Source organism: Cinclus cinclus, chromosome 3 (assembly GCF_963662255.1).
Source record: "Cinclus cinclus chromosome 3, bCinCin1.1, whole genome shotgun sequence".
Taxonomy (NCBI): domain Eukaryota; kingdom Metazoa; phylum Chordata; class Aves; order Passeriformes; family Cinclidae; genus Cinclus; species Cinclus cinclus.
This window is the reverse complement of record NC_085048.1, coordinates 90,382,075-90,407,942: the sequence shown is the minus strand read 5'-3', so window position 1 is coordinate 90,407,942 and position 25,868 is coordinate 90,382,075. Positions and strand designations below refer to the sequence as shown.

General features: G+C 44.1%; 1 protein-coding gene across 1 annotated transcript in view; it reads right to left on the bottom strand.

Annotated features, from left to right (window-relative positions):
• The window catches only part of PPP2R5A (protein phosphatase 2 regulatory subunit B'alpha), a 41,984-nt gene extending 40,446 nt beyond the window's left edge, over positions 1-1,538 (bottom strand). The window contains exon 1 of the mRNA XM_062490422.1: positions 845-1,538. Within this exon, the coding sequence (XP_062346406.1) occupies positions 845-995 (151 nt within the window). The 5' untranslated portion in view covers positions 996-1,538. The remainder of the gene's footprint in view (positions 1-844) is intronic.
• Positions 1,539-25,868: the final 24,330 nt, after the last annotated feature.

The following is a 25,868-nucleotide window of genomic DNA, read 5'->3' as shown; positions in this document are numbered from 1 at the left end:
AATTAACAGGCTAGGTCACGTTAAGGTAATCACTCTCCCGTATTTTTCAAATCTCTGACAAATGCTTTAATAAGAAGTTTTGTATTCTCTCCCCAACGTGTACTTTTCGTAATTTTAAAAAGACACAGAAACGCATTCTGATGTTCAAAGACGTAGAAGGTTGCAAGGAACTTCGCTTCATGTTTGCGACATAATGAAGTGAGCCTTGTCAGATTTTAGCTGCAGCACAGCGGACAAAACCTTGGCTGTCTGTCTCCCGTCTCAGCAATGCCAACATCCAGAGTTTTCATTCACTCCTGAGTGTCTCCACACAGCACCGTGCAGGAGCAAGTCTCCGAGGCAGCTCCCGGAGAGCAGCAGAACGCGGTTCCCACACTGCCGGAGAGCGGTGCGAAAGCAGGGAGCAGCCGAACGCCAACTCCTCCGGGAACTTGGGATGTCGTGCCACGGGCAGGGAGAGCTTCTCTTCGCAAAATCCCCCGTGGGAGGAGCCACCGCTCGCTCCCAGGTTTTAGCGCCGAATTGCCTGCCCTCCTGAACGAAACTCAGCGTCTACATTTCCCTCAGTAAAGCATTAAAAAACACGCGAACCAGCCAGAACGGGGGGGGGTGTCGAGTTAGCGGAGTCAGCGCCCGGGACAGCGAGCGAGAGGCGACCCGTGCGGCGCGGGTTAGTGCGAGCAGAGGAGGAACTACGGCCGTGGGGTCCCGACCTGGCAAGCACCGGGGGCACGGCAGGACACGGCTAAAGGGCAGAGGGCGCGGGGCAGGGGCCAAGCCAGGGCAGGCGGTGCGGGCAGCGGCACCTGCAGCCGGAGGGGAGGGCGGGAGGGCAGGTTCGTACCTTTGAGCTGGGGCAGCGGCGAGAGCTCCACCGGGCTGCCCTGGCTGCGGAACTGCGAGGAGCCCTGCGAGCGCTTCTGCCTCTGCGCCTTGCGCACCGATTTCCGAGTGAAGCCATCCACCTTCTCCGCGGCAGAGATGGCCGCCGACATGGCTGGGCGGCGGGGCGGCTCTCCACGAGCATATATTGTACCGGAGGGAGAAGCGGGCGGGCAGAAAACAAAGGGGCTTTAAAAAAAAAAATCAACGAAAAAACACCACCAAAAACGAAGTCCTGGATGCCCTCGCACACCACAGCGGCGAGGAGGAGAGGAGCGGAGCGGGCTCTGCCGGGCGCTGGGGAGGCTCCCGGGTCGCTCCTCAGTTCCTGCTTCCCTCGCCGTTTCCTCCCCGCGCGGAGCCGGCGGGGGAGCGGAAGGGGGGAGGAGGAGAAGGAAAGGGAAAACAAACAAACAAACCCAAAGACAACTTTGCCCGGCGGGGCGGGGGCGGGCGAGCGCCAAACTTTCCCTCCCGGGGTCCCGCTGTCCTCAGGGCAGGCGCGGCGCGACCCGCCGCGGGACGGGATCGGCGGCACCGCTGCCGCGCTCCCGCCTCGTTCTCTCGGCGTCCCCTTCAGTCGAGCCCGCTGTCATCGGCCGGACTCGCCCCTGGGCTTCAGCCGCTCGCTTCCACACGCCCCTTGCCCTCCTTCAGCCGCCGCCGGGCGCTCCCCGCGCCTCCGCCGTCATCCCGCCTCGTGGAGCTCCGCCGGGGGCCGCCGCGCGTGGCACCGCCAGAACCCCGGAGCCGCCGGGCAGCGGCCGCGCAACTTGGCGGAGCGAGGGGAGTTGAGCGGAGGGAGGGGAAGGGGCGGGGCGGGGGCGGTGGCAGCGGCCACGGTTGGCGACGCTGCGTGATTGACGGTCAAGACCAGCCAATAGGAGGAGAGGAGCGCGGAACGCCCCCCACTCCGCCCGCGGCGGCCCGGGGAGGACGCGGGAGTTGGGCCGCGCGCCGGGGACCGGATGATTGACAGCCGGCTCATCCAACCGGGAGCGGGAGAGGCGGGGAGGGCGGGGCTTCCCGGCGGGGGGAAGGGGAAGGAGAAAGGGAAGGGAAGGGAAGGGGCGGGACGGCGGGCGGGGCGCGCGCCGGCCAATCCCGAGCAGGGGAGGGAAGCGGCGCCGCGGGCACGGCGGGTCCCGCGCCCTACGGAGCGCGCCCGCGGATGCCGCTCCCGGGGGCGACGTCCAAAGGGTGTTTCACCGGGAGCGCCGGGAGTCGCGGCAGCGAGCGGATGCGCTCCCAAGCGCATCTCCGTCCCGTCTCCCCAGTGCTCCTGATTTTTTTTTTTGCCCACCCTCCCGACGCCTGAGCGCTTTATGTCTTCCCTCCGTCTCCGCGCGGACTCGGTTGTTTTGACGATCGGTGTTCTCCTTTCCGGATTTTTCCTTCCTCGCAGCCAGCCGCAGGCACTGCCGGAGCCGAGCACGTGCGGGCCTTCCGGGGATGGATCCTGCTGCCGTGCGCGGTGGATGTGGTGCGGGCTGGATGGAGCCTGGCCGTGAGAAAGGAGAACTGTGGCAGCCGTGGCACGCAAAAGCCGTGACTGTGTGCGCGCCGCAGCCAAGTCTGGGATGGAAGAATTCTGTGCAGCGAAGTCTGACTTGGGCTGTCCCATTTCCATATACAATTCCCCCCTCCCCCGTTCGGAACTGCTAACACGTGGGATGCCTTACCTCGTAGCCATTCGCGTAGAGCTAGCTGAGTTTTATGCGCATCAGCACATTTCTTTTTTACTGTACGGTTTTGGATACCAATTCAGCAAATAGGTATTTGTAGTATTTTAAGCGCACACTCAAGTTTCAGTAGCTGTGGTAGGGCATAAATACAGTCAGTTCACCATAAATGTAAAATGCCTTCATGAGATGGACTTTAATCCTTGTGTGTATAAACCATAAATAAAAAGCCAAATTATTACAGCTTTATGTAAACATAAGAGATTAAGACTGTGGAAGCCTGTTCGGTGGAAACTGCTCTCTATTTCCTTCTGTCTCCTTTTTTCCTTTCCTCTGTCAACACAGTCTCTAACTTGTGCGCTTCTCATCTTTGCTTTTCGTGAAATAATCTTTAAAAAGAGGGAGTATGGGCCATTCAGTTCAGAATTGGACTCAGTGATCCCTATATTCAATAACCCTTACCTGCTGCACTGAGCTGAGCTCAGAGAATCCTTTTCTGTACACTTTAGATTCAATTCTGGATACAACATATCTACAAATTATGGAGTACCAGTGTAATATACTTTCATATTTCTTGTAGGTGTTGTAAACTATTAATTTCTTTTTATTACAAAATCCATTTTACAGGCAACATTGTCCTTTAAACTGCCAGCTCCTGTATTGATTGCAGTAAAGGAAATCCTTGCATTCATTACCTGGTTAATTCTCACTTCACTTCAAGGCCCGCAGCTCCTACTGAGAGATCACTGGGGCCAAGCCCCTGCATCGGTGTGTTCCTCTGTTCCTGCCTGTCCTCCAACAGCTGTCATTTTCTTCTGCACCCATTTTTAGAAACTGACACTGCCCAGCATATCCTGTTTAGTGTTTATTGCAAACTAAGCCTTGCTGCCAGTTCCCAAGGTAAAAGAGTCTACCTTAGAGTTTCGTTAGTAGTTCAGATTTTGTTAAGAAAGCTTTATGCAAGTTCTAGTTAATGTAAAAATGTTTTTCTCTGAGGTTTAAAATGTTTTCCGCAGGGTTGATTAGGCTTAGAAATGCTGTTTGAAAATGTGCTGAAAAAATCTGTTGGCAGTCGAAATTCATCACATGAAGACCTCCATAAATAATTGGTGTAGTCTTGCAATGATGGGATTTCCATATTGACTGCACTGAAAGATATTTTCAGACTGCATCTTCACGTATCATTTGTAAAGGAAACATTGGTGAAATCTGAGTCAGCTACACAAAACGGAACTTTTATTCTCTCAAATAAATGAGAAGTACTTTTAGCCGTTGAGTTTTCTTTTGCCGTTTAAATACAACTCTTCTGTTTCAAAAAAGAATGAGCAGCATCTCTGGTGACCAGCTAGGGTTTCCCAAACTGAAATGATAACGTTTTCTTTAAGTTACACTTGAAGTCAGTGGAAATATATCAATGTCTGAAATCATTGGATCATACAGGCCTGTGGGACTGGGGTATTTGGAGATAGAAAATGAAAGTGAGTGGCAGTCTGAAATAACTACGTTTGAGAGGGCTGGAGATTTCCCTTCCCCATTCTGTGCACATACTGCTTCCTACACAGCTGTCGGAGCTGCTCTGAGTCAGCTTCTGAAGCCCCTGGTTTCCAGAGTGTATTTAAAGGCACACAGGGATGATGCCAGGTTACAGGCTGCTGGCTCCAGATTCAATTCATCGAAGTGCATGGTGTCCACAGAGAATGTTGTGAATAGTAATTTTATGCCAAGTTATTCCCACTCCTGAATAAGGGCCCTCAATACGCACTGAAGCCTTGATTCTGCAAAACCTCTCTAGCATATCTCTAGCTTGGAAGAAGGCTCATTATCATTCATGATCATTATTCAGAATGGAGAAGCAACATTCTGGAGCAGATTTTACTGAAAGTCACATTTACAAGTCACAGTTCTTTTCATTTAGTCCTAGAGGATTATTTCCTGCACTTTCTTATCATCTTTTTACCCTTTGAGAGAGAAAACCTTTGGAAAGGTGAACAAGAACATGACGCATCATTAACTTGCAGAGTCCTGGCCAATCTGGCTTGCAAACCTGGTGCTTCAAGTACCAGGTTGCTGCTGGATTTTTGCTGCAGGGAGTTGCCTGTCTGCCAGCAGATGAGGAGTTAACTACAGCTCTGCTTTCCCATTCTTCTATACAGATGCTTGTAGGCCAAGCTGCCAGAATTCTAACTCTTCTCAGAGACAGTGGGAGGAATATTTCAGTAAAGAGGATGCCCTAAGTGGGTGAATTCTCAGCCAAGAAGGCTTGTGGAGAAAATTTTATTTCCCTCTTAAAACGAAAATGAAAAGTCCTGTTGACTGCAACTGTGCTTACGCTTGCTACTGCACAACCCCAGCAGTTTCTCAGGGCTTTTCATAGAATATCCTGGGTTGGAAGGGACCTTAAAGATCATCTTGTTCCAAATGCCCTGCCATGGACAGAGACACCTTCCAGTAGACCAGGTTGCCTGAAGCCCCATCCAACCTGGCCTTGGACTCTAACATGGATGAAGCATCCACAACGTCTCTGGGCAACCTGTTCCAGTGCCTCACCACCCTCACAGTGATTAACTTTCTCCTGATAAGTGATCTGAATCTACCCTTTTTCAGTTTAAAGCCATTGTCCCTTGTCCTGTCACTGCGTGCTCTTCTAGTAATTCCCTCTCCAGCTCTCTTGTAGACCCCCTTCAGATATAGGAAGTGCTCTAATATCTCCCTGGAATCTTCTCTTTTCCAGGCTGAACAACTCCAACTCACTCAGCCTGTCTGCAAATGAGAGGGGCCTAGTCCTAGCTTAAAATACTTCTTGGACTAATGCCCCAGTAAAACCAAGTGAGATATTCACATAGTTCAGGATAAACTGTATGGTTACATGTTCTGTACTCTGCGTTGGGCAGTAGATGTCTAGCATAAGTGTTCCCAAGTCTCTGCTTGATAAATCCTTGAATAATACAACATTAGTTATCTCAGGACCATCTGTCACCTTCCTGCCAGAGCAGAATTTGGAATTCAGGGACTGGAATTCAGAGGTTAGTTGGCAAGATCCTCTTTGTAAGGGTCCTGAGTTGGACTTTCTTCAGCATACCTATGAAGACATCTACAGTCTTTCCAGGCAAAACTATGTGTGTGGGTATATGCAGGCAATGGATTGTTAAAACTAGCTCTGATTCTTGTTGTGATTTTTAAAACCTTTGAATTGAGTCTTCTGTCAGACAATCCAGTGTGATTGTGATGCAAATAAAAAAAAAGTATTGTAAGAATTTTGTACGCATAGGCAAAAATACACCGATTATGGCAATTGATAGTCCAATGAAAATGTATCCCAATTTAACTCCTTAATTCTGCTTGTGTCTTGAACTGACATTTTAGGTGTAAACAGTGCTGTCTGAGAATTCAACAGCAATCTTTCTGGCTCAGTAAGATGCAAAGCATCCCTTAGGGACATAGGTTTACAACTAAGCTTTCAAAGTCAGTTAGCATCTTTGACATAATCTACAGGCATATGTGTATTAATTAATCTGTTTTCTGTGCTGAAGATTTGTTTACATTATATATATATATATATATATATTTGGTAAAGATCTTGAGCAAGACGAGTGGATTTGTACATATTTTTAACATAACAAATGGTACCTGCATTCACTGAAATGCAAAAATGACATCAAGCCCCACCAACCAGCTGCCACTGCCAACAAAAAACACTGCAGCCTTTCCACTACCGCTTCCTACATGCTTTTGTCTGTGGCAAATCAGGCCCTTATAAATGCCCATGGGCACTATCTTCAGCTTTAAAGATTGTTCAACATAGCATTTAGGAAATAAGAGGGAACTACTTCTGGTATGAAATACTTGCATGTAAAAAAAGAACACCTGGAAGCCCGAGTTCTTTCAGGAGTAATTCCTAATGCTCAGTGAAGGGAATTAAACAAACAGCAAGGTTTATTCTGTCAGCTTCTTAGCAGGCTAACAAGAATTACTGCATGCTAAGAATCAGCTGCTTGGAAACTTAATGAATGTGGTAACAGAAAAGCACAAAGCATGGCCAGGAGTTGCAAACCAGATACATATAGGCTGTAGTGAAGAGAAATTAAAGGATAGGGAAAATCTCTCCCTAAATCCAAGTTGGAAAGGCTTTGCTGTACCAGGGTTTCCGAGCACTTTGACGGTGTAATTTGTAATTCTGCAAAGAATTGTGTCTGCATCTATAACTGTAATTCTATTCCCTTGTAGTTCTATTCTCCTCAGAGAATAATAGCAGGAATGTATTTTTATATTTTCATGTGTCTCTGCTGCGCTTTAGCAACTGGAAACAGAGCCAAATCTGCCAAGCAGCCAGCTCTCCATGGCCACTGTGACTGGGCTGGCACCCCTTGAACCAGGCTCAGATCCCAAAAATACCTTTTCAGCAGCATTGTCTAACCTCATTTTGCAAAACCAGAATGAGTGATACCAGTACGGAAGAGTCCTAAATATTGATTTAATTAAAATCAATCCTTCCACTCCCCGGTTAATGAATGAAATGAAGTCACATGCCCTTGTGGACACTACTGATTTGTTGTATGGGTTACAAAGTTTTCGTGTGCAGTTGTTTCACGTTTTCAAGTGTTTTCAGAGCTGCAAGAGACTTAAAAGAGACAGCTGTGGCTTTTATTTAGTAAAGTCATTTCCAGAGCTGGATCTTTTTTTTTTGGGGGGGGGGAATATTAAAAAGTAAGACTTGAAATAGAGTCAAAAGTGTGGCTAAGCACACAGGAGAGATTGATCTTTAGAGAAATGTAAATAATGTTCACAGTCATTTGCTCATTTGTCCTTCTGTCTGTAACATCCAAGAATATGTGGGGTTTTTTTGTTTGGTTTTTTGTTTGTTTGTTTGGTTGGTTTTTTGGTTTTTTTGCAAGCAGACGCACTGAACGGTCTTACTGGTATTTCAGAGGGCTGTGCCTCCATGTCAGGACTTGTCTCCCTCGGGTTGCTGCGCTGCCCTTGCTGCAGCCTCGGTGCCTGGGCGGGAGCAGCGCCCGCCGTCCTTCCCTTCCCTTCCCTTCCCTTCCCTTCCCTTCCCTTCCCTTCCCTTCCCTTCCCTTCCCTTCCCTTCCCTTCCCTTCCCTTCCCTTCCCTTCCCTTCCCTTCCCTTCCCTTCCCTTCCCTTCCCTTCCCTTCCCTTCCCTTCCCTTCCCTTCCCTTCCCTTCCCTTCCCTTCCCTTCCCTTCCCTTCCCTCCCCTCCCCTCCCCTCCCCTCCCCTCCCCTCCCCTCCCCTCCCCTCCCCTCCCCTCCCCTCCCCTCCCCTCCCCTCCCCTCCCCGTGTGGATGCCTCTCTCCGTGCTACAGCCCCGCTCGAACGTGACTTTGCAGCTGAAGCTGTCCCTGGCCAGAGACAGCGGCGATTCCCGGCCCCGGCAGGAGGATGGAGGGAGCCGTGCCGCCAGCTCCCTTAATCCTCCCCGGCCAGCGCATGAGCCGCGCTCGGCCTTTCAGCCTGTAAATTGTTCTTTTGTTTTGCAGGCTTTACTGAACACGGTTTTATTTCATGTGACTGTGCTATTTATGGAGGAGTAAATATTGCCTAGGGTCTATTTAAAAAGGCCAATGACCTGGATTTTTTTCCATTTGAATTATCTCCAGGAGTCAGACGTGTCTAACAACTGATTCCCCGTCCCTTGTTTCTGTACACTGCGATCATTTCTAACATCTTAGACCAACACCAACTAAAAAGACAAAGATTTTAAGTGAAATAAAACTGCATGCGGTGTGAATGTGATCAGACAGTATGTGACCTTGCCATTTTTGGAAGAGCTGAATTCCATCCTGATTTACCAGTTAACGACATAGTAGTTTCTAACCTCTGCATATAACCCTTTTTGTGCTCTTGTAGTAATTTGAGTTCGTAACTCTGCTTTGTTCCTTTTACTGTTGTTTTTACAAAACCAATTATCAAGCGTGCTTTCACGAATTACAAGTAAATAAATAAACAAGCCATGTTTTCAGAAAGGGAAGATTTAAAAAGGCAGATGTTCTCCTTGCTGTTCCTGCAATCTAAATAGCAGTGTCCCTTTCCTATTTAAGAAAGAGAAAGTTGAACATTGCTAGATTTTCACTTTCAAGAAAGAGCTTTGTGGATGCAAACAGGTAGCCAAATACCTGGAATATTAAATAGATTTGAGTATTCTTAGAAGTTGAGCCACCCATATCTTTTTAAATATATATATTTTCTTAACAGTATACAATGAGTTGATCACCGTAGTATAATAGGCTTCAACCTGAAATTTTGCTGTAGACATATTTATATTTACCCAGTCGTGTAAAAGTATGAAAAGACAGATTTTTTTTTTTTTTACTGAATACCATTCAACATATGTTCTAAAGTCTGTGGTCTTTACCACGACATTAGAAGGCACCCTAGTTTCAGCACAAAGCTGGCTTCAGAAGTCACAACCCACTTTTCCCCTGGAGAGGTAGAGCAGGTGGACAGGGATGGGATTCCCTCAGACTGGTCTTATTACCATTACACCTGATTGCATTTCTTCAGCATTCCATCTTTCCTGGGGAAGAAGCACACAGGACAACACATAATTCAGTGCCCTGATGGTTTAAATGATGAGCACATCTTCAGGATTATTCTGGCTTAAACCACACCACACCAGGGAGTAGCCATGCTGCACAAGCTGCCTCCTATATATGCACACATTTGTATATAAATACATATACATTTACATATACGAGTTCTACCAGTCCTGCTTGAACCTTGGGGAAAATGCTGAGAAGGAATGGCAAATCTTCCTGCCCTGCTGATGTCTTAGGAAAGACAGTTAGTTCAAGGAGTTGGGGAAAATATTCCACATAGCTATTTGATATTTCTTCAAATTAAACAAAACTAATGAGTTGGAAAAGATTATTTACAGACCAAAAAAGCCTTTCTTTAAGGTTTTGCACTTAAGCCCACCCCTTATGACTTCATCCTTCTCATTTTTAGTGGCCCTTTTCAAATACTGGAGTTTACCAGCAGGTTATTTCACACTTTAAAAAGATGTTGTCTTCCTTGAGTAAAAATTGTTACTGTGAAATGAACTTCACTCAGTGACACCTACAGCCTCCACTAAGATGAGAAGTACAAGTGCTGTTTCATTCTCAGTTGTAACATGACTTCAGTTCTTGTTTGTATTACCTAACAAGAGCTTTCAGATTCTAACTCAAACCATCATTTAAAAATAAATTAGCTAAAGCCTTAATTAGCCAGCACTGGTCAGAACAGATCACAATGACTGCATATGCTACTCAATCCATCTCTTTGTTATAAAGTTGACAACTTGTAAGTAAAGAAAAAATTCAAAGTATTTTCTGCCTTAATAGACCTCTGAACTGTCTGTGGTGAAGTAGAATAATTATAGTATAGCTGAGCACCTGCCAGTTCCTTTCTGGATTGTTAAATTATGTGCATGTTTTCATACAGGGGTATCTCAGATTCCCCTTTCATTTTTCCTTTCCTTTAAAAACTGGTGCCCTCATTATTCCCTACTCTAGTTTCTGGAGACCACAGAACCACCAAAGTCATCAAATTTACACTGACATAAAATGTATTGATTCATGTCATTAAGGAAAAACTCCTCAAATGAACCCAAAGGTCAGATTTTTTTTTATTTTTATAATTAAAAACTTAAGTTTCTCTTTTCTGAAATTATTTTTTAAAAATATTAAGTTTTCCTTAAAAAATTACACTGAAGTGGGTTTCTGGAAAGTAAAGCCATGGTAGGCAGCAGAAGTATGAGCTGATGTGTAGTAAAGCTCAATGCTGTGTTAAGAGGATCAGTTCTAAACTGATTTCTATAATTTCTATAGTTAAAAATGTCTTCCAGTTTTATTCAGTACAGGCACAGTCAACTATCTTTTTTCTCGATCGCTCTAATGGATAGAAGATGGGATCTCTCCTTGATAACTTTTATTAATTTTCCCCACGTTTCTAAAGCAATGCAGATAAATCGGTACACTAACTGTATATATTTGATTTCTGTGGCTCAAATCTCTGAATGTATGTCCTAGATAAAAATTATTTTCTGTCTTCCACAATTACTACCGCAGAGATTTCAGGGGATATATGAGTTCTTGGCTTTTTGAGATTCAGAAATGTCTTTGCTGTAGTCCAGTGTTGAATGTATTGCTGTCTACACACATAATTACTAAACACTACAAAACTATTGTGACTGAAATGTCTTTAGTATTTGTTTCCCTGTCCAACATGGCAGTGGAGATTTCAAATCCTTTTGTTTTTGCAGCTTTATTATTTTATTTTGTAGGGGAAAAAAAGGAAAAAATCAAAATCATTGTTACCCAAGCCTTACTTAAATATCTGTGTTAATTTGGCTGGTCAGCTGCTGTTTGTGAGGTGAAAGCAGCCTCAGTCCTGCACTCTGTCTTAGAAAAAACCTCATAAAATATTTCTTTTAAATGGCATTTAAACTCTATTTGATCCCATAGATACGGGGTGGCTTGCATGTTCTACACGTCTGATGAATTTTGGACAATGTGATTGTAAATGCCATGTTCTTAATGTGGAACAGGCTGATTGCTGCTGGGTCTGTACCACACAGGTGCCAGAGTGATGGAGAGCCATTAACTTTAATGGCTGTACCAGATAACGTGGGAAGCCCTTAAACAGGAAGAAGGAACAGGATTTAAAAGAATACCAGTTCCAGAGGGTCTCACAGAGGGGAAAAAAGGGGAAGACTGATGAGTTTTTCAAAGGTTTTGAATTGGAAAGAAAGACAACTTTTTGAAGCAGGAGAAAAGGGCATTTAACTGTGAGACACTGCAATGACAAAGAAAGGCACTCTGATTTTGAGGAGAAAAGGTGAGATGCAGGAAGCTTGTGGATACTCTACAGGAGATCTGACCTATTGCTAAACAATACCAGGCGGCGTGGTGGGGGGGGAGAGGGGGGAACAAAAAAGAAAAAAACAAACCCAAAACACCTACAAAACTGGAGCCATACCAAAGGATTAACAAAAAATCCTTATCCCACCATGAGACTCGTATGTGCTTTGCTTCTCTTCGCCCAGCTGCTCTGCCCTTGGGAAGGGATGCTTCCCTCTTTGTTTCTCTAACTTTAGAAGTGGTTGCCGCAGCCCAGCCACTTCATGCTTTTATTAGGAATATTATTACAGGTCTGAAGAAACCTGGAAGTCTGCACAGATCACGAGAGGAGACTGGCAGAAGTACTTGTGAGAGTGGGGTTGTTTCCTTTATAAGTAGAGTATTTGAATGTTGTGTTCATCTGATTAATAATAAACACATTATTAAAGTATTTTTTGCTTTTGTTAGATAATGCAAAGTGAAAAGAGTTTTCATTAATTTATGTTTTTTGCCCCCCTGCCCAGTACCTTTGTGACCATCCTAATTTCTAGTACTTGCTTTGGGCACCTTTTTTTAGCTCCATTACATTAAGGAAGTTCATCGCCTTCACCGAAGATACACTGATTGACATTAGTTGAGGATCTGCAATTTCTTCAAGTCTTTTTTTGAGAAGTTTCTTTTTTCCTGCCCCCAAACTGTATTTAGTTTTTTACATTTGCTGCTTTCACTGATGACTGAACTCTTTTAACTGCAAGCACTCTGTCGCTGTAGGAACTGTGGTGCTGTGTGATTTACTGTTGCTTTTAGCTCTGCACACCAGAGTTGAAATTCTGTGTAATACTTTCATAGACCAACTCAGGCTGGATGTCTTTAATGAAGATTGCATGCTGCTATCATTTGGCTACATATGAGTGTTAATTACACATTTTGAGGAGTAAAATGTTTTAATGTATTTAGGTAAATGTTAATAGACTGGTAAGAAAAGGGAATCTTTTATGGACCAGGTAACCAAAACAGTAGAAGCTACTTTCCAACATGCAAGGATATGCGAGTAAAGAAGCTTCACTGAGTTCAATCTGGTAAATGTTTATTGTTCTGTGAGAGGGGCAGAAAAAACAGAAAGTGAGACAGGACAGTAAGAAAGGGATTACTGCAGCCACAGAAGCACCAATAATCTGGCAGTATTAACAATAATTTAAAAAGAGAACCTTTGGCCAGATTGCTAGCTAAAAGGGGGATTTGATTTGTAAGCCAAGCCTGCCTCTTCTGCTGCTTGATTCCTTTTGCTTTCAAGGACTCACGATGATTCTCCTCCCTTATAAATAAACTGAACTGAACAAAGTAATACTGGTTCCAATTTCTTCTTCTGTGGAAAGTAAATTGTACATTACCAATTCTAGCTAAGAAATGGTTAAAAGAAGCATCATGCTATTCTTATGATTGCTGTCCAAAATCAGAAGTTTTCCATTTCCCTTTCTCCTCACAATTGGTGATCCTGGGCTTTCCCAAGGGCACAGACCACATCCTTCTGTGGTTGGTACCATAAGGTGTGATGTTTTCCAGGAGGTCAGGGTAGTTCTCTCCAGAAAATACCGGTGGGTATAGAGAAGAAAAGGAAATACACATTTTTATGATGCTTTCAAAATTAGAAAATGTTACTGCCAACTGACTGCAAACTGGTGCTAGTGTGCTTATCAGATTTCCCTTACTGCCTTCAGTGTTAGGGTTTAGTGGTTTCTAAAGATGCACGTTCATCTCCACAAGAGAAAACACTGGAAAACTGTTTAAATTCTTTCGTTTTCACCATTGCTTCATGTGTGTTACAGTCCTAAAGGTCTAGTTCAACATAAAATTCCAAATAATAATAAAGCAGTAGAATTTCTTTTTAATGTGTCTCAGAATGGTAATGTCCAGAGTATGTGAGCATCAGAAGTTATATTAGAATAGTGTCAGGTTTCCATGCTATGTCAGTGTGATGCACTTGGCACTATCAGACATTAAAATACTGGCTTCTTGACAACACTTTTTTGCGAACTTATCTGTGTGGCTGTGACCTTTAACTGGGATTTTTCTTCTGTGGATGAATACAAAGAAGGGAACAACAGGCAGAACTAAAGGGGCCTGATTTCCTGTGGCACGTGCCCCAGGTCCTGCAGCACCTCACTAACCCCAGATGAATGTGGGAAATGAGGTGGCTCCCTATGTGCTCCCTGTGCCCCAGTGCCCCCAAGGGCAGCACACAGGCAGTGCCAGGGCTGGCTCTGGGCTCTGCTGCACAATGCCCAGACACAAACCCAGGGCTCTAGAGCTCTCGCAGAGATCCTCTCGTGCTGCAGCCGCTGCTGTGGCATCCCCACCACAACCCACGTGCAGATTTGTGAGACATTCAGAAGCTGCTTTTGTCTTTTAGACCCCTGCCCTTGTGTGGTTAAGCTTGGCCAGCAGACTCAGGATTTGTCACAGGGGTACATCTAATGGGCAGGACAAGATGTGGTGTGATTGGGTAAGCCCCATTTCCTCAAGCAAGCAGGAAAAGATGGAGCTGCCAGCAGTTTTGGTGAGAGTGATAGCATGACCTGTACTTCACACACCAGCACATCCATCCAGGTGGGACTGGAAGTGGCAGCCAGGGAGACTTTGGGAAGTGCCATGCTGGGCACCACCGCCCCATTCAGCCCCACAGAGCCCTGTCCCTCCAGCCTGACCCCATGTGTGCTCAGCCCTGCCAGGAGCTGTGCCCCACCCTTGGCCATCCCAGCCACAATGGCTTGGTCCTTGTCCTTGGTCTGTCCCCGGTGTGGGGGGGGGGTCCCCTGGCAGCTCCAAGGTCACATATGAAGCAGATCCAGCTCTGCTGCTTCTGAAACCCTCCTTGTCTACCCCCTAGAGTCCTCCATGGGGTCCAGGAATGGTCATTAGTCTGTGGTTAATCCTTACTGTGTTCCCAAGAGATAATGACCTTCAGCACTAATGATATCCTGACTCCCAGATTTGTCCCAGATTGGGTCACCACCTTGGTGGAGTACAGTGATCCTCTACTCCAAAACAGGATAGGGACATGATTTTCAAAATGAAAAAGGGCATCACCAATGGTGGTCACAATTTGGCTGTTTTGCTATAGTGCTGCTCCTGGTCTGAGAATAGAGGAAATGAGTATGAGACAAAAACAATGCATGATGTAGGGGGAAAAATGTAGTATTGTTTGGAAAATAAGCTTACAAAACTTGCTCCTCTGTTTACATAGTTAATTTAGTCTATCAGTGGACAAATTGATTTTTCAAATTTGCCTCTACAGCTCTTTCACTTGTTACAAATTCCTATGATACATTATCAGGTAGAGTGATCAATTTATAATGAAAATAATTTTACTACCACCATGCGTTTTGCAGAAGTCTTGTCCAGCATGAATTTTTTTAAATGAACTAGTAGGGATTTTTTGTTTTCACGGACAAAAAAAATTGAAAATATAATCGTCCTTATTTCTTGTCAAGAGGAAGTTTCCAGCTGGATGGAATTATAGCTTTTGCACGAGTTATGAGGCAGCACTCCTCTGAGAAAACTTGTTTCACTTTCAAGGAGTCTGTGTGCTCTTAAGTCAGACCTGCTGGTTATTTTAAACAAATGCAACTGATTTACAAAGAAACATATGCTGCCTACCAGGGATACCCTTACTTTATGGAGTTGCTTTATTTCCACTATCTGAATTGCCAAATATGTTGCAAGATTAGCAGTATTTGGTGCAGTTTCTGAATGATGCAATGATATAACTGTGTGAGAATCATTATAATTTTCCATACCTGACTTTGGGGACGTGAATGCTTGAATTTGGTTTTGTGCATGACAAAACCTTCCATTTCGTATTGTAAGGGGTTCATCTACATGTGTTGTAGGAAATCCTTCAATCTAATCAGCTTTGGCTGCGTGGTATTAGACAGCTGCCTATGCAAAACTAGATACAGCCACTTAGCAGTTTATCTTTGGATGACATTTCTGTTAAATAAGATTCCAGTGTGGGAAACTTTCTATCTTTTAGCAAAGCCATGATATATGTGGTAATTCTGATGTTGAAATCCACCCTTCCACCCTTTTGTTTTTTTTCCTTGCTTTATCTCTGTGGGCAGCAAGAAGATAACACCTTTTTGTGCTTGCTACTGCCACTGCCATTCAGGACCAGACACAGGCTACTAGTAGCAGTGTTCCCACACTTACAGCAGGAGACAAAAGTCAGTCTCACAAAACAATTTTAAGGAAGGAAAATTGCAAGTTAATGAACTTCTAGATTCCTGTCATCATGTCCAGGCAATGCAGAAGTTAAGAACTGATAGCTCAGAGAACTGTCTGCTTGAATATTTGTCCACGCCAATCAGTAAGAGCTTGCATCACATCACTTTTGGAAAGAGAAGGGACTGGCACCTTCACAGCAAACCATCACTGCCTGTGAACTGTTAGGAGAGGCAGAAATGGGATTTCAGAAAAGGGAGCTAGACTTTATTTTTAGCTATTAGGTCAGTTTGTTCAAAGTCCAGTAAATTTAAATGCAGATAGATAATCACTGTGATTCATAGTGTGCCTGTTCCTCATGTTCTAACAAGGAGCTGCAATGTTTAATATTTGATCAGTTTTTATAAGGGAAGAATAAAGCAGCTGGACTCTAGTGCTGGACTATGTAGTTTCCACTGAATACTGCTGCCCTTATTTGAGTATTTTTGTGGCTTGAAAGAGTGGTGTGAGTTCTTGTATTTTTTCGATGTTTTTTGTTTGCTTGTGCTACCATCTTGCACTGGTTTTATTTGCTTTTACAGTGGCCCATTTTCTTTGTAATTTGTTTTGTTTTATGATATATTTCTCTCTCTGATAATCAGCTGGCCTAATTTCTGTGATATGCCATCCCAGAATGTTGCTTCAGCAGCTGAAAAGAAGTGTGAATTTCAACACCTCATGGCTGCAAGCAGGTTTTAAAGAAACAAAACAAAATCCTTGAGCTGTGCTGGCTGTCTTACTATACAATTACTGTACAGGAAAAAGAAGGAAAAAAAAAAAGCAGATGTGACTCCAGGGCCCAGAAATACAGATGAAGGTACTGCTCCTATCCATAATGGTGAAAAGACTCCATCATGTCTGAATATTGACATCCTCTCACTATTGGCAGTGGGGTGTAGAGAACAAGTGCTCTTATAGAGAGCACTTGTTTACTCAGGTAGGAAAATTTAGGATCCATGGCTACCCCTTCTAAAGACCTGGTATATTATTTTTCCATGATGCCTGCATCTGATGGTGGGGTTCTGAGATGCAGAACCCACCTGAACCTGCCAAGCACCCCTTGCCCAGGGCAGTTTTCCTACAAGGGCTTGAGACTGCACTTTTACACCAGCCATGCAACTTCTGCACACTGTTATTTTTATCTGTATTCCAGGATAGCTGCTGACCCATTCTTCTGGGTGCTGGATAAGCCCACAGAAATACAATACTTATTAAATAACTTATGTATTTCAGATGGATTCATATAAACTAATCTTGGGCACAAAAGGTGCCTGAATTAGGGATCTCTGCTCCTTCTACAGTCAGTGGAGATGCAGTTGGCAGTTGTGCTGAAGTTGCATTCTTGCAAACTCTCAGTATGGGGATGATGAGGCACTGATGTTCAACTAACTTTTGGAGTGAAACCGAGCTCAGGTTTCCACCTCTGAAAGATGCAGTAAAAAGAGAAGGAGAAAGAAACTGTGTCACCTTGGATGAAAGGCTCATTTGCTTGTGTTGTGCAGGCTATGTAGGCAAAGTCATGTTAGTGCAAAGCAGGAATTTCACTAGGAATCTAAGAAAGAAGCAATACAGGTAGGGAAAATGGGCACACAACTGTATGGCAGGCATGCTAGAGTCGTGGTCAGATGAAGGAAAATAAAAAGGCAATATGTCAGAGAGAGATGTGGCCTGGGTTGTTTGGCTGATGTCATGTTTGAGGTAAAAATTGTGGTTTCCTTGCTGCTAACCTCCTTCCTAGATTTGAAAGGTGATAACTGAAAAATGATTGAAGGGCATCTAGGTAATGGATTGCGAATATAGTCTGTGGAAGAACCAATGGGGAATGGCAGTTTAGAAAATATTTCAAGATGAAAAGCAGGTTTCAGTTCTGAGGTTGGGCGAGGGCATGAGGATGGGAGGCCTCCCATTTCTGCTTGTGCTGGGACTCCTGGGGCAACCTCAGCCCATTTGTGAGGCTGAAGGGGCAGGTGAGCAGCTCCTGAGCACAGAGAGGCCAACAGGACCTTGATAAACCTTTGTTTCTGCTGCAAGTTCACATCATGCCTGCTTCAAATTACCAGTGTATCTAAAATGTTTGCAAAACCTTTGTTAATAATTGTATTAACTCCAAATAACACACTTGATAATTGCTGGAATTGTAGGCAAACCATATGTTTTAGTTGTGGTTCTGGTACAGTTTGTTCTCTTCAAATTTGAAAGGATGCTATTTTTCATAAATTCTTGAGAACAAGTTAGCACTATGTGAACATAAGAATGAAGGAACTGTTTCATAGATTTGGAAGTAATCTTCTGCTGCTCAGGTCTGCTATTTATTTTTTTTTTTTATTCTTAAATATTTACTCTTTTTATCTGGGCTTCTCTGCTGTGTGTGTTGAAGTCCACTGCAGCTGAGTGATTTATGGGGTCCACTGGCTTTGCACATAGGATCATCACTGGCTGAAGTTTCTGAAACCTCAGGTTCTTTGGGTCTTTCACTGGGCCAGCCTTTATGAATAATGTAGGCTCTCTCCATTTTCTATATTCCTTAATTTGAAACTCTGAATAATGTTCTCTGGGTCTCATTTCTGAGCAGTCATTTATTTGGGTGGCTTGGGACTACAGTGACATTCTGTTGGACATTCTAATTACATTCAGACAAAGCAGTTTTCTTACCTGCTTCAACATTTTATCTCTTAACCTCCCAAATCCAGACCACAGGTTTTCAAGGTGAGAATTGTCTCTGTACCATGTATTTACTCTTGTTACAAATTGCTATGGGTACAACCAAGGTACGGCTTCCCTCTAGAATGCCAGATTAGGTTAAATATTCTAATACAATTTTTCCTGCTCAGAGATGAACATGAACCATATATAGCACTTATGTACTACTCCCCCTCAAAATTAGGGTTTTCTTGCATCTTAGGGGATACACAAAATTTGCAAAGTGTGTTGGATTTAGTTCCTAAATCCTTGAGGCCCATTTGTGAACTGACATATTTGCAAAGAAAAGCAGGCTGGTGTCAGCAGCTGGTAGAGACCAGCCACCTTCACTCATGAGCATAAGCAGGGTTCTCTCACTTGGTGGTTTCTTCCAATTCAGATTCTAATTACCCTTTAAAGCTCATCTTTCTTGCAGCAAGGAAATTTGGGTTTAAGGCCCATCCTGATCCATCTGGCTGTTTCCATGAATTGCAGCCCAAGCTGCTGGTGACCTGCAGCTGGGAAAGCAAGAAGAGCCCAGGACCAGAGAGCCCCATGGTGCCAACAGACCAGGAGGCTGCATTGCAGACCCCTGGCCATCCACTGTGCTCTAAGGTGTGGTTTTAAGCACTGCAAGGCACAGCTTTTAATATAACATGGTGCAGGTTCCTCCATAAACTGTCTTGGCAAGACACAGTCACAAGGCTCAGGCACTGCAGACTTTTCTCTTTGCATGTACAATAAAAAGACAAGATGAAACCCCTCAAAGATGAAGCCTTTTGCTCTGTGACTTGCTAATTTCAGTTTCCAGGCTTCTCTGAGCTAGGAAATGAGTCATATGGTTATTATTTACTCATCAGCTCTGCAGTTTCTGGTGTCTTAATCATTTTAGTTGTAACTGGAAGTGTTACCTTCTTCAAAATAAAGGCTTGAAATATCAGCAACTAATTGCAGTCTTCACCCCTTTGATTACAAAACAGCTGTATGTACAGGGCTGGCAGCCATATTAATGCCTAGGATGAGGTACTTTCCTGCAGTGTTTAGAGGGATCTCCCAAGTAATTAGTCCGTAAGGAGATTTAGAAGAGATACAGACAGTAATACAGGGATATCCAACTGCAAAGCCATAGCCCAAGGCCTTCCAGTGCCCCTGTGCCTGGGTGGACCCTGAGCCCTGCCACCTGCTATGTTCATGGGGCTCAGAGAGACCAGAACTTGACCACAAAAGTGCTCCAAATCTGCTATCCTCTCTCCCAAGGGTTAGATGGCCCCGCTGTGATACCTCATTTTCTGCGATTTATCTCTTCCTGAACAAAAGTGGAAACAAATAAATCCACTTTTCGGGTCCTTTATGGCCTCCAATTTTGACAGGGAGTCCTGCTCACAGCATGACATCCCCTTGCATGTCCTACTCACATGAAAATGGGGTGAGAGTTTCACAGCGGCAGCTCTCTATGGAAGGGTTTCTGAGCCTGAGTACACCTGTGGCAGCCACTGCTGAGGTCTCTGAACACCTCAAACACCACTGCCACAAGCTCTACCTGCTGCTGCTTGCCCAGACTCAGGTTTAAGAAGTGTGGTATATTTGGGGGCTGTCTGCAGTTTGAAGTGACCCACAACAGTGTCTGACTTGCTTGTGTCACCTACCTTCTTTGTGGAGCACTTGGGGAGCTCAGTGTCTCGTTTGCTTGCACTGTCAAAGCAGTGTGGCAGAGGCACAGGCTTTTCTACAGAGATTTCACATTCACCCACAGCTGCTGGTGCTGTAATTGCTCCTTTGCTAACAAGTGCTGTTAGTGCCTTGTTTGCTGTCTCTGTCACTGCCACAGAGCTGTACTAGATGTCACTTATCCTTGGATTACTGCCCTTTTCAGTAATCATTAGACTTTCTCACTGCACATCCCTGTAGGATTTTTCACTTTACTTCTTTTATGGAAGCACCTACGAGTGCTCCACTGAAATATAAGAGTTGTGGTTTGAATCCCGTATGTAAATCCATAAAAATAAGTTGTCCCTGCCCCAGTTAAATAGCTTACAGTGTAAATAAATGAATAATAATAATAATAATAATAATAATAATAATAATAATAATTTATTCATTACACTCATTTGAGAAAGTTAAGCCATTTCTGCACTGCATTTCTGACATTTAGTGTTCCTCTCAGAATTGTTGGCAGGATCAAGACTCTCAGAGAGTGTGAGTGCTGGTTGCAGAGAGGCTGAGAAAAAGGGGAACAAATAAATTCATCAGTTATCCAAAGAGCTCCTCTTTATGGAAAATGCACACAAACCAAGTATCACACGGTCATTAAGTCCTATCCACTTACCTACTTCATTAGTTCAGGGATTGTGTTGCCTTTAATCTTTGTGATCTGGGTCATTGCAGGATTCAGGCTTATGTTTAAGTCAATACAGGGCTTCAGTTTCCTACTTCAAACACTGTGTTTTGCAGTGTGTCTGTTCTCACTCAACTGGAGTGAATATGAAGGAAATCAGATTTTGAACCTTGTTTTTTTTTCTTTAATAGTCACGTCAGTTAGGTCCTTTCCTTGTTTTTTTTCCCTAGGTTGTTTAAATGACTGACATGAAGTAATCAGGGATCAGACAACCACCATACTGAGCACTGTGCAGCCCTTTGTTTCCCCAGGTCCCAGAGATAAAAGCTTCAAAGTGTTTCAGGCAAAAGTGAGTTTCCCTGTCTGGAGTTGCAGATTAGTTCCCTGAGTGATGCTTTACAGCAGCCTACCTCATCTGCAAGGAGGACATCAGTGAAATTCAAGCATCTCTCCAATGCCCTTCTCATGCTTCCCTTTTGAAAATACAACTGCTTCTGCAGCTGACACAACCGGCAGAGACATCATCCCTGAGTTTACAAGAGTTGCAGGACTTCTCCCTGGATAGTCAGGCTGTAGTTAACATAAACAGACAGTTCTCCACACTAATTTGTAATAGATGAGCCTGGGCTCTCAGACTTCTCATGAAATGACCAGTGCCAGCTGTGGCATGGAGATGTGTTCAGAGGTGGTGACTGTGCTTCAGATGGAAGATTCTCTCCCTTTTTGCCTCCAGCTTGTGACTGCCTTGGAGAAGGACAAGTTGATGTGTGCACAGGGGCTTGAGGGGATGCTGACTCCCTTCAGGAGGCATGGAGGAATTACTGCAGTAGTGATCTCCTGTTGTCAGAAGTAATTATGTCACTGTTACCAGAGAAGTAGGGAAGATAGATGTATACACATGTAGGTACCTTACCCAGATTTGTGGGGTGGCTGTTAATTTCTGATTCAAATGTCTGATAAATCTGAATGTGCAAGAGCCTCAGAGAGAAGCTAAGGCTGGTGAGGCAGTCTGATGGTAAGAAGAAAACTACCTCTCTCAAATTGTGTTTGTTCCTTACCTTTCTATATGAAAATGCAGGACTAACAGGTAACAGTATTGCTTAACATCCACCTGTCCTGCTGGAATAACCAGGCTCATGTTGGCCTTCTGCTCCAGCTGGTTTGTTAACCTAGCTCACAGGAAAGAAGAGTACGTGAATGTTGTCAGGAAAATGGAATTTAGATGATCACACATGTAGGTTTGATCTGAAAATGTTGCAGGAGGGATGAGAGGAGTCAAGCCTGGAATCAAACCTGGGAAGAGGTTTGGCAGCTGCAGCAGCACACAGAAAAGTGCAGCAGGGAAGACAAAGGGGGGGTTGTGATAGAGAGATTTCCAAAGAATACTCCAGAAGAACTGATAAAGTAATAAGCAAGTTCAAGTAAAGGTGAATTTAGTTGGCACTTACATCTAATTGACACAGAGGCTTTATTAGCAAACATATGATTTTTGTTTTGAAATAGATAGATAGATAGATATACGTACAGCCAATAAAATCTGCACTCTGCATACAAAAGTATAAAAAAACTATGTAGTCTCAATGTGTCTAACAGGACTAAACTGTACCAGTATACTTGCTACTGTGCCAGAAAGGCATTATGCTGTTCTGTGTTAGCATAATTAAAGCAGCAGAACTGGTAAGCAGAGATGAATCCTTGAAGACCTTGGAATGTTGTTTGGAGTCATGTGGAGCGGCTGGCCTCATTTGTATTGCATTGCTTTTTAAAAATGTTTTTCTGTTTTGGTGTTTTACCCCCAAATACTTCCTTATTGCCATATAATCCTACCAAGAGTACTGTACTTGTTTAGCAGCATATGCTGGTTTGTTTCTGAAAGGTTTCTTTTTTAATGTGCAGGGCTGCTGAAGCTTTGAAGAGAAATCCTGAATCACTTTCTTAATGAGGTGTGGAAAGCGAACTGTGGGAATAAGTGGACTTGGCTGGACTGCAACTTCCCTAGATCCCCTGGGAATTTTGAGTGTCTGAGAGATGCAAGAGTCCAGAATAAATCCAGTTAAGAACATCTCAGAAACATGAAGTTTATGAAGGAAGTACTAATAATCATCAGATGTGTCCTAAACCCTAGCAGCTCCTGAGTTTTGAAGCATTTACCCTGGACCTGCTGCTTCAAGGCAAGCGTGCCTGAAGGAAGTAGTTAGCAGCTAGAAAGGAGCAGCAGCATTCACAATAAAGTCCATAAATATTACAAGGCAGTAAAAATATGTTCTAAAACAATTAGTAGTATTAACAGGAGTTAATATTGTAGTTCACAAATACTGTAGCTTCAACAAAATATATGGGGGAAGACTCTCACCTCTCCCATCCTTTGCCAAAGGCAGAAGCACAATTCTAAACACCAGGGAGAGGAGCAGCAAAGGATTGTCATTCCTTGGCCCTTGGGAAAGATAAGCCAGGTTCAGAAGTTATGAGAGGCATTTCTGCACATGCCAGTGCAGAGAGGGAACATTTCTCTGAAGCAGTTGAAATGTTTTATCTGTCTAGGAGGAGCTACAACAGCAATCAATGACATATTGGCTAAGAAACTTGTGAAGTAATCTGGAGGATTTTAGATGGAGACAAAATATCCTTGGGGGCCTGGAGAAACGTGTGCAACCATCTCTCTTTGAAGAGAATAAATAAATGGCTTTTTTTCCTGTGGTTCAAACAGTGCTAAAAACAAATGGGCCTTGCCTTTGCTCCAACTAAAAGGATCTTGCTTCTCTAAGCAGGAATATTCGGATTCTGCCTGGGAGGCTGGCACAGCTTTGCATGCTCCGTGTTTGCTGAGCACGCAGCTGGATACCTGTGAAATGCTGGCTGACCACAGGCTCATTTCCATGTATACTGCAGCATTCCTGTGGGAGGAGAGGCTCTTCATAAGCCTGTTCATTATGGACATGTGGGCATACAAGCTTTATTACCTGCCAGCTCACCAGGAAAGTATGCCACTCCTGCATCCAGGGATGTGTAACCAGGGCTGGCTAATTATCATCTGCTGCGCTGCCAGAAGCACTGGCTCGCTCTGTCCTTGGGCTTTTCACTGATACGCACAAAGCAGGAGCCTCCTGCTCGCTCCTCTGAATTACTTCTGGTGTTATTGCAGCCGCTGGAGAAAGGCAAGGACATACCAGGAAAGAGGTGGGCTCGCTGCTTTATGAAAAAAATTGAGGAGACCTCGATGTCAGTGTAAATCCTTGACTTAGAAAGTCTGTGCCTGAAGTGTGTATGACATTTGAGATACCCTTGGAAAAAAAATAAATTAAAGGACTTTCTGTGAACATTGTCCATTATAGTAGCTTAAATGGCAGGATTTAGAAACAGAGGATTTTTCTCTGCCTCTTCTAATGCTTGCACACTAATGCTCTGAGACAGACCTGTAGTGTTGCCTTTTCAGAAGCTGTGCAGAAGAAGCCTGATTACAGAAACACTTTTAGGAGCTTGAGAAGCAAAAATAAAATACAGCAAAAGAAAGTTGAGGGATTAAGAAGAAAAAGAGAGTATAAACTCCAGCCAAACCAAACCCACAGGAAATGGAGTCTGAATGTAAGAGCAGCATCTAGACAGAAAGGGATTTGGCAGCAGAGAAACTGTTGCAAAGAATTCAAGGAAAAATATAAGGCCCAGTCGGGTAAAACAGTGCTCCTGATGAATTCTTATCTCTGCAAATGGACCCATTTGCATGACACTGCTATCATTTTGTAGGTCTAGGATCTCAGAAAAATATCATCTGTTGCAAGAGGGTAGCAACACTGGAAAGATAACGGGATAAGAAGAGGGCAAAGTGTAGGGTAAAAGGATTGCTTGCTTAAAACTCCCTTTTGGCTGGGCAGCAAGGACATATCCACAGAAACAGGTAGTGGCTGTTCTTTACCAGATGGATGGGGTGTTTGTTGGGAAAACAGTGCCTCTGGTTGTGACAAAAAGGGGTACGTTTCACATATGCTTATTTGCCAGTTCTTCTGCTTCTGTCAGGATACTCTTTGTGATGCTGGATTCCTTCCCAGCCTCCTGTAGATTTTGGAAAGTCTCCCAATCAGCTGCCATGTAGACGGCTTTGAACTTAAAATGAGAACAGCCGAAATGCACTCAGTACTGGGGGGACCCTCACAATCCTCGTTCCATTTCTTCCTTCCTCTTTGGGACCACCAGGAAGGTGGCAGGCACCATACTGGGACTGGCACTGCTGGCAGTGAGAAAGAGTGGGGATTGTAGCACAAGGTGAAAACTTTTGAAGACAGAGGCTTGGATGCTTAATTGTAGGCCAGTGCCTGATTAGTTTTTAGGATGAAATTAAATCTCTCTGTGGAAAGGGAGGCACTTTCCCACAACTGGGATCCAGCTGTGCAGAGCCTGTTGAAGGGGCACCTATCTCAGAACCATAAGAGTGTGTGTGAAGGCTGAAAAGAGAGGTACTCTCTTACTGTGGAAAAAACAGGTATCATTGGAAATTTTTTGCGGAAAAATCAACAAACAACCTTCCTTTCAAGTAACAGACACACTGCTGAAGAAAATTCCATTTGCGCAGCTCCCCTCTGACAATAAATGTGTCTGAGGTCAGGAGAAACAGAACTGCAGACTACGTAGCTAAGGACAGGCAACTAATTTAGCTGAGGTGTACAGTAGGTAGGTCTTACACCAGTGAAAGTTGTGTGCAGCTGAAGCTGGCTCATAAAACTAACATAATTCTGGGCAGCTATTAGGCAAAGTCCTATCCTGCTTCATCCCCCTTGGAAGCACACTGATAGGTAGCATATTTTATGTGTTGATTTGTCTGATATTTGCATATAGGAAAGACAAAGAGATACCCTGAGACATGATTAATACTGCCCTGGATATCCTTGAGACACCCAGAGCTTTGTTTACCTCTCATAGCACATTTGAGATCCATTTCTCACCAGTTTGAGGAGCTCCAGAAGGTTGTTGATGTGAGAGAGACAGCACAACAACCCACTTTCTTCACTTCCTTCCTAACACGCTTGCGTAAAGCTGCGGTCACCAGCACAGGAATAAAAGTAATGTACACTGTTTTTTGGTCCCTCTTTTTAAAGGCTTTATCAGGCTTTTTTGCCTGATGCAATAGAATTAGGCTTCAGTTCACTGCAAGGATCCTCACGGTTGCAGAAGATGGTGCAAAGTGCTGCCCCTCACAAGG